The sequence below is a fragment of the Chaetodon trifascialis genome, chromosome 17 (genome assembly GCF_039877785.1).
Source record: "Chaetodon trifascialis isolate fChaTrf1 chromosome 17, fChaTrf1.hap1, whole genome shotgun sequence".
Lineage (NCBI taxonomy): Eukaryota > Metazoa > Chordata > Actinopteri > Chaetodontiformes > Chaetodontidae > Chaetodon > Chaetodon trifascialis.
In genome coordinates this window covers 9,260,989-9,278,501 of record NC_092072.1, presented here as the reverse complement: position 1 = coordinate 9,278,501, position 17,513 = coordinate 9,260,989, and the positions used below count along the sequence as shown (strand labels likewise).

The following is a 17,513-nucleotide window of genomic DNA, read 5'->3' as shown; positions in this document are numbered from 1 at the left end:
TGGTTGAATGTGCTGTTCCTCGGCTCTCCTTCAGGTATGCCAGCCACAGAGAGAGCCGTGCTTCAGGAGCAGCTGATTGACATCATACTCGTGGTTTTGAAACGCAACCCTCAGCTCCATTACTACCAAGGCTACCATGACGTGGCTGTGTCCCTGCTGCTGGTAGTTGGGGAGCGGATGGCCATCGCCATGCTGGAAACACTGTCCAATTACCATCTCAGGTTGTATTAAATATATCCGTTTATCTTGGAATTTTCATCAGCTTAAACTCACAAATATGTTCCAAATTATTTCACAGTAATATTTATTAAAACTTCTGTTTGTCTTCTCTGTCTGTAGGGATTTCATGGATCCTACCATGGACAGCACTAAACACATTTTAAACTATCTGATGCCTATATTGGAACAGGTTGACACAGAACTACATGACTTCATGATCAGGTACACACACACACACACACACACACACACACACACACACACACACACACACACACACACACACACACACACAGAGTTTTCAAACATGCTGTTGTTGCAGTGGATGCTAGCACTTACTTATGTCTCACCCCCCAAAAAATCCATTAGCACTTGTACTGTTGCACTGAATGCACGTTGAGCGGTTTGTTGGAGAGATAGACTTCCAATTTTTGAGGACATTGAACTCTTGGTCCTCCCGAATTTCAGTGTAGTCATCGTGAGACCCTTTGGACATAATGTAGTGTAAGTGTTAACCACTAGAGGGCATCAAAGTGTTGATTTCCACCTGTGAGCTTCACCGGGAGACAAAGAGTTTTATCTTTGAATCGAAAATGCATCAGTAGCAGTCTCATCGGGGAGTTCTGGTGTCAGATGGTCCAACAGCTGTTTCAGAGGCTTTTCTGTCCCACCAAGGTGTGCACCACATTCACCTTTATTTGTGAGATGTAATTAGCCCAAAAATGATTCATGATCTTTTTGCAGTTTATTGAAACAACAACAATAACAAAAAAAAAAAACACGTTAAAATGCAACCAGCTACTGAAGGTTAATGTTTGGGTGTATAGTGAGAACTGGGGATTATCCTCAAAGGTATCTTAATGCGTGCGTGCGTGCATGGGTGCGTGCGTGCGCGTACGCGGCTGCATCTACAGCACCGCTGCTGTCTTGTTGCCTGTTCATAATTGATGCTGTGCTGGCAACCTCCATGTTTGCAAATTACCCGTCTACTCACACACGAGCTCACACAAACACAGAAAGCACCAAAAAACCAGACATTGCACTTGCAGAAAAACGTCAGGATAAACAACACCCCACTTCAAAGTTAGGAACGCAGTTTTTTGTTTTTTTTTTTGGAGCACTTCCACGTCCTCTAACCTTCCTTCTTATCGCTGCCTCCTTTCTTCTTTCCCTTCTCTCATGCTCCCACTTCTTTTTTTTCCTCTTTTATTTTCCCTCTCTCTTTTACGTCCCTCTCATCACATATCATGCTCCCTGCCCTTTGCTCCCTCTTTTCACCCTTCCTCCCATCCATCGCTCCCACCGACTTCCTCTCACTTGTCTCTCCCTTCCTCTTGTGCCCATCCTTCTTCCTTCGTGATTGTTCCTATCCAATATTTATCAACAACCTCTAAGAATATCCAATTTGCTTGAGTCAAAAATAACTGCACATTTATGTCTGCGCACGAGAAAGAAAGACAGAGGAGAGCATCGGAGGGTTATAAACAGCATGTGAAGGTAAAATGTATTTTTCTTTAGAAACTGGTGAATTCATGAGAAAGTCTTGCAACACTAATGTGTCATGACACTGCGGTTAAACGAAGGAACAGTTGTATGATGTCTTCTGTGCTTCTGCAAGAGCTTTGTCAGGTCTGAGAAAATGATCCCTGTCACGTCATTAGGCTCAGCTTTGAGACTAAGATTAAGGCAAAACTGGTGTTGCAGACCTTTTTAAAGATGTAGTTTCTAGTAGATAGCACAAGGGATTAAAAGTTATTAAAATTATTTTTTTAAATTCTGTCCCTCGTGAGTGCTCTAACTTCACTGAAGTGTTTTTTTGGGTTAATGTTCATCGGATCATACCAGTCCATTTTTCAGGTTTGTATTCCACCGACTAAGGATTGCTTATATTTAACAGTGCCGCACACCACTCACCACCACTTGGCGTACCATTACTTTTCAAAATGATTTCCTGCCTTCCAGCCACTAGTTTTCATTCGTTTCAGCACAGTATGAAAATCAACTTGTAGAGACTTGCTCTTAGTGACGGATTGTGATGTGATGACCAAACTGCAATGAACTGAAACCACGAGCTGCCCCGAAGAGAGGAAAAACAGGATAATCCGCCCATATATTTCATATTATTCCTGCTAGAAATTAAATTTGTGAGTTTATAATTGCATCTTTATTAATTCTGCACTTGTACATGTTTTGTGTTACTTATTTTGATGTCGTGCCTGTTTACATCTCTTTTCTTCTAGAGCGGAGGTGGGGACCATCTTTGCGCTGTCCTGGCTCATCACCTGGTTTGGCCATGTGCTGTCAGAGTTCAAACACACCCTGAGACTCTATGACTTCTTCCTGGCCTCTCACCCACTGATGCCCATCTACCTCGCCGCTACGGTAAGAAGCCAACAGGAAATGGACACGAGGCAGTGACTCTGTTTTGTCAGTCATTCCAACATGAGCAAACACTCACAGACTCATGCACACAGTGAAGCCGAGTGCTGTGAAGTCACTGGACTAGTTAATTAGATACCTCCTAATGAACAGACAAGAGAGGGAGAGAGTGAAAGAGGGCTACAGAGAAGAGGAGGGACAGAGGAAGAGATAAAAGGGGAAAGAGAGGGAAAAGGATGAGGACTGCACGAGGAAACAGAATGACAGGACTGCGAAGGAGAGAGAAACAGATTACAAAGAGGAAGCATTTTTAGATTTGTGATTTCTTTTATTCACTTGTTCTTCTGAAACCTGTTCCTCTGGATGCTCACACCAACTGTTTGGGTAGAAATGTGAACATGTATGTGTGTGTTCATTTGTCCTTGTGTTTAAATGAGTATGAAGAGGCCGTTTTTTAACTGAAGGGTTTATTTTTTCATCTTGATTAGTCTGTACGATTGTGCCCATTTTGCTCATTTGCAGTTGTGTGTGTGTGTGTGTGTGTGTGTGCGTGCGTGCGTGTGTGTGTGCGGAGAGTTCTGTTTGAAGTGTGTGAAACAACAAAGCAGAATGTAGTTCATGTTTCCTCCAAGGCTGAGTACAGTGCACAGCATGGGGTGGGGGTTTAACTCTTCATCTGCCTGTTTCACTGCTAAGCTCTCATTCTGCCTCACTAGTGTCGCCACATCTACAGAGTGTACAGTATGTAGAATCTTATGGTTAGTCCCAGTGCACAGCTTCTACTGCTCAAACGTTTAACCCCTCCTCTCCTCCTCAGATTGTGTTGCACAGAGAGAAGGAGGTGAAGCAGACAGAGTGTGACATGGCCATGGTCCACCACCTCCTCTCCCGCATCCCCCAGGATCTTCCATACGAAGTCCTGATTGGCCAGGCCCGGGACCTGTTCGACCAGTACCCTCCATCTCTGCTGGCCAAGCGGGCAGCACTGCAGTCACGCAAGAGGTGAGGGCACAACAGTAGAAACTAAATGGTTAATCATGAAAATAATGTTAATGCTGTTGAATCAACACATCAGAGATCGGTGCTCATCGGAGGCTTAAGAACCAGTTTACTCAGTGAGTTTAAATGAGTCCAAGGATTTTGATGATGATTATACAAAATCTGTAAGTGGTCACATTTAAGAAGCTGGAAACAGTGAATGCTCGTCATTCTTTGCTTGATATATGACTTAGCAGATTAATCAATTTCTAAAAATTGTTGTCTGGCAATCAACTAATCAATGACTTTACTAATTTCTGCTGCATCATCATTTTTTGTGCTCAGTAATTTCATGAAAACACAGAACTCTTACCCAAAAGTTTACCTCATTAATGGAAGGCGGTGTGCTGTAATTCCTTCAGTAACCAACAGGGGATGCTCTAAAAACACATCCAGACTCAGTGGTGCTGCTGACACACAGGCTTTCTAGTGTGTGTGTGTGAGTGTGTGTGAGTGTGTGTGTGTGTGTAACCATGCATGTGACCATTTCTCCACATTTTTTATTAGTGAGGAGGAAACATTAGACACACGGCTTCACTTTCTCTCTCCGTATCCGAAGCCTCTCCATCAGTTTCTTTGTCAGTGTCCTTCAGTCTAACTAACAGACATCGTTCAGGAGAGGAAGTGACATCACTGACGCAAAGCCTTGACTGACTGATAATGAAAGATACTTACGTCCCATAATACATTACTCCTATATCATCCTATATAAAGGGAGCTTCTGAGTTTGTAGATCGCTCAAACTATCTCTCACTTTTTCCCTCACCTGTCTTTTTCCATCAGCTTATCCCTGCTATCTCTTCATGTCATTCCAGCTGTCCACCCTGCACTGTACACCTGACTGTTCTCCATCACCAACTAACTCTCTCTCCCTCTTTTCATCCTTCTTTTCCTCTGTTTTCTTTCCGCAGTCTGTCCATCAGCACCTTCCAGGCATTTCAGCTCTCCACCCTCCACCAGAGACCTGACTCTGTTCTCCAACGCCTCACCAAGGCCCATGGCTCCACCACCTCCAGACATGGTAAAAATAATAACTATAATCTCACTACTGACTCTGAAGAAGGACTCCACACATACAGACAGCACATGGAGTTGAGTTGAGTGAAGTAAAAGTTAATTCTTGTTGGATCCCCTTTAAAGTTGGGGGGGTGGGGATGAATATCAACTGTGAGATAAGAACAAACATTTCACCCTAACCATCAAAATCACTTGATGGATCCACAGAACATAACTCTTCAAAACAAGGCAATAATAAATCTGTCATCCCCCACAAATGCTGCCCCCCTTCGGGCCAATCAATAACAAGTAAACAAATGATGTAGTACCCCCATCAGACCAATCAAGTTCAAATTTAAATATGCCAGAACAGAACAAAGAGATGCTTTAGCCCCGTAGGTTTTGTGTAAATCTGATCAGTGGCGTCTGACATATTGTCTGTGATGTACAGGCAATCAAAAATATGCTGTAACATTCCCCTCAGGGCAAACAATGCAATATTAAAATTGATGGACATCATTCCATGTAGTTTAATCAAAATTCAATTAGCAGCATCCAAAATCCAAGTGCATAATGGACAGAAAGAGGGCCGATCTATAGCAGCCCCTCGTTTCACGGTGGCAGACAATGAATGGGAGATTGTCTAAATGCTGAACAAGTGATGAATATTGACTATTGACTGTAGTTTGTTATAATCCTTAAGTTTTGCATTATGCCAAACCTGTATCTGACACTACTTATGAGCTGCATTTATACATTTGTATGAACAACCCTCACTATGTCTCATTACAGTTCAACAGTAACACAAACTTGTGCGTCCATGACCATAAAGTCGTGTCAACACTTCAACATAAACTGAACATCATGATGGTGATTATTACAGGGCTCGTCTCAGCCTGCATCAGTTTTGCCTCATTGTAGCTAATGGACTGATTAAACTTTAAGTGGAGTTTCTAACTATTTTGGCCTCTCGTGCATTAAAGTGAGAGTGCTGCTTTGCAACGATCATGGAGCAGGGTTGGCTGTTTAATACTTAATTCATAGTTGTGTGTTATTGTTTTTGACCCCTCCTTGGCTCTACTCCTGGTGTGTTGACATCCCTTGACCCCTTTTTTTATTTTCAATCTCAGTAACAAAATGCAGCTTGATCCTCCTTTGGTTCAGCTTCCAGCATTTTGAATCCTCTTGGCCCCTCCATGTCTCTGCTCCTCACACTCTGACCCCTCCTCCTTGTTCTGTGCTCGCATCCTCTCGACGCTCAGGCCTGGAAGCAGCTTTGCCCCGGGACCGAGGCCAGCTGTGGGGGAAGGGGAACAGGATGGTGAAGATGGCAGTGTGGGGGCTGTCGGCTACGCTCGGGGCGGCTGTGTTCGCTGTGGCTCAGACAGCTATGGACTGGGGACCCGAGGTGTTACTACAACTGTTCTGATGTGGCGGTGGGGCTTCGACCGGGCGCACACACTGACACATGGTGACAGCAGACACACATCTGCTCTTCAGATGGATTAACTATAAACAAACATACAATACATCCGTAAACAAAGATGTTGAAGACTTGAAGCTCATCTCTCCTGCTGAGACAAAGCGTTGCAGAAAAGCAGGAGGTCATTTATCTTGGTGCCAAACAGGTTGTTGCTACTCAACCACAATGAACATATGTTAGCTACTAGCCAGCCTCAGGATGTGTGTGCGTGTGTGTGTGTGTGTGGCGTATGTATGTTGTACGTTTCTGAGCATCCCAGACCTCATACCACATGTGAACATGGATGGATAACGGAACTGGACCAGAGCCTCACTGTGAAGTGACTGGTAAATACTCCTTTTTGAAAAGTCAATCAAATGACCCCAAAGAGAAGCAAAACGACCACGAGACACACAAAAAGACACAAAATCACCATAAAGACACACAAAACGACTACAAAGAGAAACAACACTCAGGGCCCTGGAACGGAGCCTCTGTGTGAAACGACTAGTAACACTTCTATTTAAAAAAAGAGACACAAAATGATGACAAAACACACAAAGAGGCACGAAGTGACTACAAAGAGACAAAAAAAACCAAAAGAAACATTAAATGACCTCACAGGGCTGCAAAGTGACTATAAAAAGATGCTAAATTACTACAAAGGGAGACAAAATATCGCCAGAAAGACACACAAAACCACCACGAAAGGTGGTCACATAACAATCACAGAGAGATGCAAAGTGACTACAAAGAGGTATGAACCTACAGTGTGTAGTCGTCTTGTGTCTCTTGGAGTCTGGGGCTCTTGCTCCTGTGTAGAGAGGGTGGGGGCTCTCGCATGTTTGTGCCCATTGTCTTATAATCCATCCATGTATGGGGGACATTGTGCCTCTTCAGGCGGTTGCTGACGCGTCACCATTGGTGTAACATTTTACACATGTCTCTGCGCTTCCTGTCAGCTGATTATTTTGCTGATAACTCTTTCATGCTGTCATGCTTGTTTCGTTGCATTTCTGGTGATGGTGGATTTTAATGCGCTTGTTGGATCAGCAGCCATGTCTGAGAGCCAAAAGTGCCCGTAGCCAGCAACGATGACGCATGAATACAAATTATTAAAGAGCGGTGTTTTCTGCTGAAAGCTTCCACTTATGAGCAAAGAAGCAGAGCGGGAGAGAAATGGGGAAGATGGAGGAAGAGATTTTGCCTGGGAGCCACTGGTATTAATTGCTTTTCTCCAGGTGTTACATTCACAGTAACTAGAGTTTGGCACACAAAAAAAAGCTGGTGCTGCCCCAAAATGTGACCCTTACTCACGGCTCGCCGGCAGCGCTCAATGCATGCATCGGGCCTTTTGCAGATGCATTTTGAAGGAGGTATTGAAAGACATATTTTTTTAATATGTTATTTTTATATTTTGTGGAGCAGTTTTGTGTCTGTTGTTGCCCACCACTGCTGAATGAATATGGGGAAGACACCAGTACTTTTACATTCTTAAAATATTTAGTAGGTTTGCGCCAACATCCACCCTGAACAGCCGTCAACAGACCTACAGTACATGTACTCGGTTCTTCTTCAACATCATGTTTCTCTTCAGTGTTTTAGCTCTAAAGATCTGCCTCATTCAAAAAGTACCACACACACTTTATATATTACTCAACCAAAGTGTTTGTTTGGCCGTGAACATATTCAGAGTTTCATAAAGTGAAGATCAATAATACAAGCTGTTTCCACCTGAGCTACGTACACATATACAGAACATGGGGCAATGCAATGCATGCTCTGGTTGTTGACTCATATTCTGAAACATTTAGCAGCTTTTACTAGCATGTAGCCAAGCTGCTGCATATGTTAACACAACTTCACTGGAGTCACAACAGCCTCCCCCCATCATCAGATCTGTAGTGAATGTGTCACATTTTTGCACCGCTGGATTTGACGTTCATGCTGTTGATTTTAGTTGCAGTTCAACTGGTTTGTGTTGCGTACGAAATCTGGTCCGCAGTTCTCCACAAAGTCACATTTTACAGCCTCGGGGCGATGTAGGGATCGCAGAGCCGGTTAATCAATCGATCACTTCATTAAGTAGTTAGTTGAGGCATTCTTCAGAAAGTACAAATTGCTGTGATATTGATTGGTGATAATCAGTCAATCAGTAAATCAATGACCTGCAACTCAGGTAGTCGACTGGGCAAGCCAGTTAGGATTCAGACATCTAGTCAGCTGCTGTGTGTTCCCCTCGTCAGTCATGTGTCCTGTAAAACATCATTGAATTCGTGTGTGTGTGTGTGAGAGAGAGAGAGAGAGAGAGAGATGGATAATGATTTTAATCACAGGTCAGTTTTCTTTTAATTGTCTGGGCATCTTCTGTTTTTTTATTTATTTTTTGTTTTGGCGCTCGAGGTGCATCAATATAAACTGTCCACAGTCGAATTATTCATTTTAACAGCAACAATCTGATTGGCTCTTTATTTAATGGTTAAAACATTGAATTGGGTTGTATGAATGTGTATTTAAAATGAACATGTGGGACAGTAAAAATTACTGTTATGGTTTGTAAGTATCACTAGTCTGAGGGTCAAAGGTGATCCAGCTTTACATTTTTGAAAATAATTGCTGTCATGCTGAGAGTTGGGGATAGATACCACTCTTATTTCTGCACGCCAAACAAGAAGCTAGCACCAGCAGCTGGTTAGCTTAGCTTAGTTTAGCTTAGCTTAGCATGAAGGCTGCAAATGAGGAAACAATATCTGCCTCCCAACACCCCTAAAGTTCGCTAATTAACACTTATCTTTTTCTTTTTTTTTTTAAATTCCCCTAAAACCAAATTGTAAAAGTAGATTTAATGGGGGTTATGTGCAGGACTTTTTCTTGGCCACAGTTCAATCACAGGTTGCCAGGCAACCAGCAGAGACTTCAGGAAGTTGCTGTGCTTGGTATGAAGCCTCTCATCTGACTCCCAGCAAGAAAGCAAATAAATGTATGTTTAACTGTTGTTTTCAAAGTGACTTTGCAAAGGAACGTTCACCGTCTTGTGGTGCGTTCATGTGCATCCTGCTCCTATCACACAAACCTCTCATTCTGCAGTGAAGTGACCTCTGTTATCACTGGCTGTGTGTTTAAAGTGACTGTAATTGTGCTTGATTGGATACAGGTTATTGATGAAACTGTCTTTATTGATTTTAAGCCGGTTTTGCATGTAATCTATTTCGCTTATGCTTCATCAGCTGCCTAAGACATAAATATGCAGGGAAATAATCACTTGACCAGGGCTTGTGATCTTCAAATGCAAGTGAAGACGTTGCTGTGCAGTTGTATTATTAGTGCCATGCAGACCTGCGCACACACTCCTACATGAAGAGAGTGGTGGTGGTGCCAGATCGTAATGAGGATTTAATTCCTGCCCCTGGCTGTTGGCGTGCTTAAGACACTTTTCTTCTTGCCTTGTTTTTTTTTTCTTCTCACATTCACACTCAAACACCTACACCAACACCTGCACTGGTCTCAGTCTGGCAGAGGCCTTAGATGAAAAATGATTGGAGCGTGTTACTTTGTTTGAATGAAACCAACTAAGATGTAAAAGAAAGAAGATGGATGCTGGAGATGATTGCATGTCCAAAGCTGACCCAGAACACCTTTTTTTTTTTAGGTTTAGGGCCATAAAAGTAATTAAAAACCCAATGTAAAGAAAATAGAGAAAACATAATTTCATCTGATGGTAGTGCAGTGATTTTATTAATTAGCTCTGTTGGTTGTAATATAAATATTTCATATTTTCTCAATGCTTCTTAGCTGCATTTTATTATCTTCTTCCTCGCTTGATATCAGGTCACATCTGCAAAGATTTTGAAGCTATTTTGCACTCCACCTACTATCCATTCTGTTTAGTCTGTTTGCCAAACGAACAAGCAAGATTCATTCCAAGAAGTTTTAATAGTTTGACCGGATCAATGTTTATGTTAATTGTGAAAAAAAGTGATGCATCGTTTGAGATGCAGACATTTGGAAACAGATACTCATTTTGCTGCTGTTGAATGAAAATCAACACAAAGATGTTTATTTTAATAGCTGATTTTTCAATTGAAGTCGATGTAATTTGACTGCTACCTCCTCATTGGGTTTAATTTTAATTAGAAAAAAAAAAAAAAACTTCCTGTCAACCAAATTAGCTTATATTTCATGCCAAATGAGGAATTCACTGTGGTGTGATGAAGGGCCTGAGTTTGAACTCCCTGTGCGCTCACGTTGAGCCTCTCTGACCGCTCTGTCCTCCCCTCAGGTCCAAAAATCCAAAAAAAGGCTTTATCACACCAAATGCTTTTACAGATAACAATGTAAGCCCTGTATATGCGATCACTGGTGGCATTTCAATGCATGTTTCTCATATCATGGGTACTAAATATTTGGTACAAACTGTCCTTGAACATATCAGGTTCTTTGCACCTTGCACTACACTGTGGTCGTACTGAGGAATGTTCGGACAGAGTTGAAGCTGTTTTGTCTGTGAAGTAAAATAATGAATAAATGAAGAAAACGGTGTGAAAGTTCATTCTCTTAACTCGATGTCCACTTACTAGTTTTCTCAGGAGCTATGGGTCATGTTATTTATAAGATTTTCCAGCTCTTGCTTTGCTTGTGAGGACACACATTTACACACAGATCTGAATTTTGAAGCTGATTAGTTGATTGACAGAAAATTAAATGACGGCTGTTTTGGTAATCCATTAATCATCACAGTTATTTTTTTTCAAAGATTGCATGTCCTGCTTGGTTCTCACATGTGATGAGTCTTGCCTTTTCTTAGTCTTAGAGTAAACTGAAACTCCCCCTCCACCCAAAAATACGTTTTTCTTCTTGTTTCTACAGTTGAATGTTTGAGCTTCACTGTGCAGAATGATGTATGGGCAGAATTTGACTCTGGAAAGATGTTTCTCCATTTCAACTGAGAAGGAGAAGAAGTAGATGTAATTTTTAAGATTTGAACAAGATAGAGGAGCTTTTTCTGTGAAAAAGCTTATCAGAAACACATTCAAGTACAGTGTTTTACAGACATCTTAAACGTATCTTGAGGGGATCTTGAATATCTCTGGGTTTTAGACTGTTTGTCGGACAAAACAAGAAATTTCAACACATCACCTTGAACTCTAAAAAAGTACACAGGGCATTTTTTTGCTATTTCAGACAATGCAAATTATAGTTATTTGCAGCCTTAATGCATGTGAATGAGTAACCCAAGTGCTGTTTTTGCCACTGTGCAGTTGGAAAGAAAAAACAAGGACCTCCCCGTCTTCCTTTGTGTCTATCTGTACTGTACAGCTGTTGCCTTTTTATAGGCTCTGTTAAACTGGCCTCCTTGGAGAAATGAGGTCAGAAACGTGCGTGAGTGTGCGTGTGTGTGTGTGTGTGTGTGTGTGTGTGTGTGTGTGTGTGTGTGTGTGTGTGTGTGTGTGTGTGTGTGTGTGTGTGTGTGTGTGTGTGTGTGTGTGTGTGTGTGTGTGTGTGTGTGTGTGTGTGTGTTTGTGCAGGACAAGGCTGCGCATCTGTCCGTCGGACCCCCGGGGAGACGACTAGAGATAGAGAGCAAATCAGAGACATGAGGTGAGGCAGAAAGTCGAGGGTTAAAGAGAAGCGAGGGACGAGATGAGCGAAAGATTTATACTGTAGAAGAAGACATCTGGTGGACGTGTTCGGGGTTGGTCCTCGAGAACACGTATTTAAGCGCGGTCCCTTGAGGACTTCTAATGAGCTGTAGTGGAGGTGAGCGTGGAGTTGAGAGCAGATGTGGAGAGGGTTTGAATTTGCGCCGAGCTGTATGGAGGTGTCACAACCCTAATTTCAACACTAAATGATGACACACACTTTTCTCTGAACCTGCGTGTAGGTGCTCAAAGCGAAACAGCACTGACGACTTTTTTTTTTTTTACATCTGATCCTCCGCTGCTAAATGAGACCTTTGATTCTGGCTTTCTGCGAGGTTGCATAAGCCACGCAACAATCTGTGTGAGTGTGTGTGTGTGCACTTAGAGCTCACAAGTGAAACACACAAAGCAAAAGAGTGGAGGTTAGGAAAGAAAGTACCCTGTCTGTATGTGTGAGCAAGCAGAATAAAATACTGCATATCTCTGTGTTTGTGTGTGTGAAACGTTGGACACGTTGGGGACAACAGCTGCTCCAGGGGCCTGTCTGATGTTTTTTTTTTTCCCTAGTGACACACACACACGCATGCACTCCCAGAGCCTCAGTGGCACCAATAACACCTCAACTTCCACCGCTGAGCCGTAACAAAATGACTTTTATTTTAATTTATTCATTGGACTTAGTTGTACAAACAAAATAAGCTCCATGTTGCCTGTTTTGTGTGTGTTTTTTGAATTGATTGAGTTGATCTTGTCCCTGTGGTTTGCAACACTGGAACTGTGCCAAACCTTTAATTAATAGGCGACACGTTAATGTGTAAAAAATGCATGAAAATCAATGGTAATTATCTTGAGAAATGTGACATTTGGGATAATCACGGTATGCACTAACGCCAGGCCCTGATTAACTGAAATTTATCACATTAATATCACTTCTGCTTCTAAAGAAACAGACAGGAAAGGGAGCTTGAGGGTGAGGATTCATTATTGACCTTAGCATCACATATCTGTTAGAAAATATTCTAATCCTATGTTCATGTCATCAGACTTAGCATAATCACCCGTTTCCAAACTGTATCGATTGATGATGTCTGCTTCCGGAGCATTTCATGTAACTCGTCACCATTTGAACATAAATGCAGGCTGTTGCATGCATGCGAAGTTAAAAATAGTCTAATTGGTGCAGAAATCTGTAAACAGCAGAAACAAGCTGTAAACACAACACAGGTATTTCTGACATATTATCGTGTTTTAATTAGGATGGATTTGTTACCAAATAATTTCTTATTTGCACATCAAGCAGATACATCGTAGTTCATTGTCAGTCATGTTTATGGCCACCTGATGGGTTCAAGCCCAATGTTTATTCTGCTTTTTGGTCTATTTTTGTTGTCCACTGACTCCTGATAATAATCTGCTAAATGTTCCATTACATCCAGCAGCCAGTTTCTAACTTTGTCTGTCTGCTGTTTGGTGCTGAGCATATAGCATACAGTGCTTTTATTGTTGAAAACAGCTTCCTGCCTCTGCCTGAAACAATGCTGATGAGAGCAGTGAAAGTGAACCAAAACAATTAGCTGCAAGAAGCTGAAACACCATGAAGAGCTGAGAGGAACTGCAGCTACCTATTTCACATCACGTGAAATAGGTAACTGATCACAAGTAGTCTTAATTACAGAAGCTTTAAACAAATCAATGCTCCATTTTGGTCATAGCAGAGTGTTGTGCTTTTATTTCTCAGATCAACAAATCAAAGAGTAGCAGTACACTGATGCACTTAAACCTTTTGAACATATTGAATTTACACTCAAAATGACTTCTTCCACTTAAAATTACAGTGCAGCTGCATCCAAAACAATGGCTTATGAGGCTGGGTTTTCCCACCTAGAGGCCCAATCGGACACACACGCATACGACACACAAACTCTTTGTCTGCAGCCCTTTTTCCTGCTCTTTCCCTGCCTCCCTCCCACTCAGCCCTTCACTCTGTCATGGATCAGGGAACATGTCCCAAAGTGCTTTACAGGCAACACACGTGCAGCATGTCCCCGCATGCTGATGTGACTTTACAGCTCCAACCTTGCACCCGTTGGTGTGTGTGTGTGTGAACATCCAGCAGTGACTACGCAGACTGTGTGAAGGTCCACCAGTAGATGTGTAGCTATAAATGCTCTGACATTGTGTGAATATTTCAAACCTCTCATGTTACCTTGAACACTGGTGGGAATGAGATGTATGAACCAATGCTTTTAGATTTAGACGCTGACGTTGATGGGAGAGCGAAGTGATCCGTAAATCTTTTTATATATCATGACGTACTGGCTGCGCATTTTCTTTTGAAGTTTATTACAACTCGTGTCTTATTTGTGCAGTTTGGGCTTTTATTTCTATCTGCAGGCATGTCACTGCTCTGACTTTTCCCCTCTGAACACCGATCCTGATACCTCAGCTTAAAGGATCCGCCGATACTAAGTACCAATCTAACACCATGCTTTGTTGATCCCAAATGTAATGTGTGAAGTCATTTTTCGGAGAGGTAACATGAGGCTTTGCATTAGCTGTGCTGTAAACAGAGCTGGTGGCCTGCCATGAATGGAACTGATCGTCGTAACACTTGCAAAGAAAATCTGATCAGATCTAGTCAACATAGTCTACGACAAAAGATGGGAGAAGAATATCCAAACGTTCTGCAATGATCGTCTTTGTGAAAGAAAACTGTGCGTTTAAAACCTGTTTGATAGCAATGTTGCTATGTTCCCTGATGTATGCAATTTACCTGGTGAGCACAACGCTATTATTATGTAGAAGAAAGAGATTCAAGGAAGGTTTATTGCTGTTTTCATTGTCATTGCATCTGCAAACAGGTGCCATGTCATCAAGAGTCACATCTCTCTATAGATGTGAAATAAGTATCAATATATAGCTATCAGAATACTGAAGTCGATAAATATAATGAGTTATGATTCAAACCTGATGATCAAAGGTACAAAAGTGAAGACAAGTTGTAATAAACCAGGAGGTTTTCAGTTTACTCTAAAGGTATAAGAGGGATCCAGCAGGTGCGATTCTGCAAAGTATAAAGTGCAAAGTTGTTAAACCTGAATGTGCCACATTGCTTTCACCCTGTAACGCAGCACAGAAAGTGTATATTACTGTGAATCTCTGATAACCCCGGGGCCTCATTAGCCCTAACAGGGCCTGGTCCATACAGCTCTATTAATACCTGATACTCATTACTCTCTGTGTGCGTTTGTGTGGACACTTGGGACTGACCTCCTGCGCCTTTCACACATGACCTTTCGTCCTCTCGGTCCCTGGTTCCCATTGGTCCCAACCTCTGCTGACCTCACCTCTGTTTCCATGGACACTGGAGGAATTAGGGAGAGCCCCGTCGAGTCTTGTGTCTCTCTGAGCAGGTTGAGATAGTTTCGCTCTCTGGGTTTGGAGACCTTTATGTGCTCCTTTAGACGTGCTGTTCGAACAGTTGGAAAGTGGTGAAATGAGCCTGAGGAGACTCTAATAATGGGCCTCTGTGCCACCCAATTCTTAAATGTCTCACCGCAACTGGTGTGTATATTTGTTATCCCAAAACTTTTGGGTTTTTTTTAGCCAGTTTATTGATCTCTTCCACTAATAAATACTTTCTAATTACATCTTTTGAATTCCACTCCCCCTGGCCTCTACCACCTTATGAACACTAATATTGTGGGCATGTAAAAGTTTGATTCCTGACTCAACATGCTTAAAAATTCAATACTTCTGCAGCAAATACTCAAAATAACATTACAAATAACAGAAACAGCATTTATGTTCATGTGACAGTTCATTTATGTTTGGTCCCCCGCCCCCCAAAAAATCCTCGATGGGTCTGGATTGTATGTTGGCGAAACCATGTTGTTTGTGGAGCCCCAAGCTCATTGGTTCCTACTGAAAATGTAAAAAAAAAACAAAACAAAAAAACCCCTTAATTATGAAGCTTTAGTTTTAGGAACTCTAGGAACTTTTTTCCCCACATGGATTGATATAGATGTAAATATACTTTAATCTCGCTGTAGGGAATTTGCTCTGGACTCCGTCCTGCAGTTGCACAGAAGCTAAAATCATACATACTGCACAATAAAAGACATACACATCTCAACAACAAATAGCTTCTGTGTAACAACGTCTACCTTCTGACAATGGCGACATGTCACACAGCCCTTCTGGTCACATCCTACATCTCCAGTTACTGCTGAGAATCTTAATTCAGGCTGCTCCATGGGACCCTGAATCTGCAACCAGAGAGTCAGAGCTGGACCTCTGAGTGGAGAATAAGAGTGGGATCAGACACTATTTTCTGTGCCTGTCTGATGACAGACTGCTAATAGACTGTCTGGAAGGAAGAGTACTTTTTTTGTGAGTAGAGACAAGTTACCAGACCAGGCTGTTATCCCGTATCTAAGACTGCATGATAAAAAACTAACATGAACTTCAGCTCCACTAGACTCACATTTGGGGAAAGAGTGCATTGATGGGGACTATTTTCAGCTGGAGATTTTGTGCTTTAAGCTGCAACGAAGGAACATGTCAGCCAGTACAACAGTGTGGTTTAACAATGGAGCTCTGTCACAATAAGGAATATCAGACTTTATAGGCTGTAGGTTCATTTCATTGCTGCTTTTATTCTTTTTTTTTAGAGAAACACCCATCAGCAGCCACCCTGCGCGCGGTCCATCTCTTCATGCACAACACTGAACATCCGGATTCCCCTGTGAAATACTCACATGAGCCTCACTGATGTGTTGAAGCAACACTTGGTTCACGTCATCCTTCACAGCACTTTGGAACTGGAGGGTTTGTGGTATGAAATCGTTATTATCTGCGGGGTTTTCTTGGTGTTTCACAGCAGCTGATCTTTGCTGACTGATTTCATAGTTTGGCATTTGGTTAAAAGTTTCTTCCCTTTTCTCCGCTGACTAATTTAAGATGTGTCATAACTAAGTCGTGATGTCTTGTTAATCTTTCAAACTAGCTCTCAGAGGTTCGGGCCTGCTCTGCCTTCATCCTTTATATCAACCTCACATAATCTAATTTACACACACACACACACGCTGCAGAGAAGAGGCTAACAAGAGACGGCGAGTAAATTTTACGCTCGAATTGGATCTGTCTGTGTCAAGTGCGTGCACGCCGCTGAGAAGCACATCTTCGGAGGCTGTGGAACAAGTTTAATGGCGGGAACGGATCAATCTGTCTTAAGTCACAGGGATCTATCTCATGTCCTTCATTTGAAAATGCCTGGCAGAAAAATGTGTAGAGCTGGCAAATGTCAACAAGCGTTCAGTGTGTGTCTGTGTGGGTGCTTGTGGGTGTACTTCTACCTCAGTGAGGACCAACAGGGTGACTGAGTGTGCGTCGTCTTCTTTGTGTGTTTGCGCGCAAGTGTGGGTGAGTGTGAGAAATATGAATTTGTTGGTAAATGTCAAGAAGTTGGCAGTCTAATGGCTGAGCTGACAGATGATCCATAAAGCTATAAAGTGATTGGTTTGGAGATTCTCATTCATTCTAATGCAACTGTCATAGTGCAGGAGTGTGTGTGTGTGTGTGTGTGTGTGTGTGTGTGTGTGTGTGTGTGTGTGTGCGTGTGTGAGTGCATGTGTGCGTGTGAATTAGAAAGCAGAGTGAAACAGTGCTGTAGTGTACTTGCAGTTTAATTACATCCAGAATAGACTTGCATGTTGCGTGTTTGTTTGGCAGTTCCTTCACATTAATTAAACGTCTGTAAGTGTATTTTGCTGCTCGTG

General features: G+C 42.2%; 1 protein-coding gene across 3 annotated transcripts in view; it reads left to right on the top strand.

Annotated features, from left to right (window-relative positions):
• The window catches only part of LOC139346185 (TBC1 domain family member 20), a 19,648-nt gene extending 3,070 nt beyond the window's left edge, over positions 1-16,578 (top strand). The window contains exons 5-10 of one of the 3 annotated variants that reach the window (XR_011603236.1): positions 35-221; positions 340-441; positions 2,460-2,601; positions 3,416-3,600; positions 4,420-4,657; positions 5,895-6,680. Coding sequence is in view for 2 of the 3 variants with exons in the window: in XM_070985135.1 (XP_070841236.1) it covers positions 35-221; positions 340-441; positions 2,460-2,601; positions 3,416-3,600; positions 4,548-4,657; positions 5,895-6,061 (893 nt within the window). In the remaining variant the exon portion in view is untranslated. Of the gene's footprint in view, positions 1-34; positions 222-339; positions 442-2,459; positions 2,602-3,415; positions 3,601-4,419; positions 4,658-5,894; positions 6,681-16,406 lie in introns of those variants that run through there. The other 2 variants (XM_070985136.1, XM_070985135.1) reach the window with 2 other exon arrangements.
• The last annotated feature ends 935 nt before the right edge of the window (positions 16,579-17,513 follow it).